The sequence below is a fragment of the Loa loa genome (genome assembly GCF_000183805.2).
Source record: "Loa loa unplaced genomic scaffold supercont3.370, whole genome shotgun sequence".
Taxonomy (NCBI): domain Eukaryota; kingdom Metazoa; phylum Nematoda; class Chromadorea; order Rhabditida; family Onchocercidae; genus Loa; species Loa loa.
Window position 1 is genome coordinate 31,982 of NW_018108550.1, and position 2,057 is coordinate 34,038.

The 2,057-nt window shown below is 19.9% G+C and overlaps 1 protein-coding gene across 1 annotated transcript; it reads left to right on the forward strand.

Annotated features, from left to right (window-relative positions):
* Positions 1-300: 300 nt before the first annotated feature.
* LOAG_14996 (hypothetical protein) lies at positions 301-573 on the forward strand (the record flags this gene model as incomplete). The annotated part of the gene is made up of 2 exons (XM_003150489.1): positions 301-429; positions 541-573. The coding sequence occupies 2 exons, from the start codon at positions 301-303 to the stop codon at positions 571-573; spliced, it is 162 nt and encodes a 53-aa protein (XP_003150537.1).
* Positions 574-2,057: the final 1,484 nt, after the last annotated feature.

Sequence of the window (2,057 nt, forward strand, 5' to 3'; positions counted from 1 at the left end):
GATATGGAAGATATTGTTATTAATTTAATAAAAAATAAAACAAATAAAATGAGATTAATCTAATTTTTTGACTTTTTTTTCAATTTTAAATTCTAATTTTTTATTTTAAATATATTTTCTATAACAAAAGAAAAAAAGAAAAATGCCACAAAATTTTCTATTCTTTTTTTTCATTACCTAAAATTATTAATTGTTCTTTTAGTTCAATCACAAATAATACTACGTGATGATTTTGATGTACATTTTACACCTTTACAATTTTCCAAAGATTATCGAACACAACTCTTTCTATCAGCACCAATGCAAAATTGTCAACCATTCACCGTTGCTACATTTCGTCGCAATCGTATGAAGCTAATTAATGTTAAGTCTGATATTATTTTCGATGGTATTACTAATGAATGGAATTATCGTATTAATGATGCAATCGTTGGTTACGCATCAAAGTTTACTTTTATCTATATAACTAATTAAACTTTTTACCTGTATTATATCTATACAACAAAGTTTACCTGCAACATAATTAAATCTTACCTGTAGCATATTCAAGCATTTACCTCTACAATAACTTAACTTTTACCTTATCTCAATTAAGCTTATATCTATATCATAATTAAGCTTCTACCTGTATTACACTTGAGATTTTACCTGATTTTTTACATTCTTCTTTTTCTCTCTTCATCATAAAATTTTCACACTCTTTCAATATTATCCATTTAAAAACTTTGCATCATTTTTTCCGGTTTTTTTGATTTCCGGACTGCACGCATTCCGAATTTTGCCTTCCTAAAATTCCCACAATGCAATATTTCGAGAAATTCATTGAAAATATTGTTGAAATTATTCACTTTATTGAAATTTCGATTAATCAATTTCACAATTTTTTCATTTTAAATTTTTACAATTTAGATATTTAAAATTTTTAACAGGTAAAAAAAGAGAAGGTAAAAAAAAGTTTTTGATTATATCATATAATATAAGGATTTTAATTGCGACAAATCAAATGATAAATATTTAACTTAATTAGATGGTTAAAAATGATAAAAATGATAAATATTTAACTTAATGATAAATATTTAACAAATGATAAATATTTAACTTAATTAGTTGGTTAAAAATTAAAAAAAGGAATTTAAAATAAAATATGATAACTGATAATTTTTCAGTAACACAATCTTTCAATTACTTCATTTTGAAACTTATCAAAATCTTTATTCATTTCTTAATATTATACCTGCATACTCGCAATATCATACCGGACGAATGTGTTTTCTTTTTAAGAATGAAAGTGAACAATTATTTGTTAGTACATTTATCGGATAAATTATTAATTTTAAATAGCATTTGAAAATAATTTTCTTATCATTAATTAAAAGCAAATATTTGAATATGTTAACAAAAAAAAAAACAAATATATCTTTATCAAATTAATTAAAAACAACAAAAATAAAATATTCAAATAATATATAAATTTACATTTTATGCAATGAAAAATTTACTTCAATATAACATTTATAAAATATTCAATTTAAAATTAATTTTAACTAAATTGTTGCAAGCAATTATCGTTCCAAATAAATTTTAAATATTAAATGAAATAGTTTAATGTTTAATTAATATGTACTGTTTTCATTTTATAAATTTTTACGAAATTTATATTCAACAATTAGCCAATTTTTCATGTATTAAATAAAATTTGAAGAAATATTCATTTTTTTTTTTGCATTTAAATTAATATGCTATTTTCATTTTACGAAATTCCTTAAAATTTATATTTTTAACAATTAGCTAAATTAAGCAAAAAATTTCAGGTGTTAAATTTGAATATTTCTATATTTATTTAACATACAATTTTTTTAACTTTTGTATAAAGTTTATTTCAATTAATATGTAATAATTAACTAAATTAATCAATAATTAATAAGTTTTATCATTTCTTCCTTTTTTCTTTCCCATTATTTTATTTCAATTAATATATAATAATTAACTAAATTAATCAATAATTAATAAGTTTTATCATTTCTTCCTTTTTTTTTCTTTCCCATTATTTTTATTTC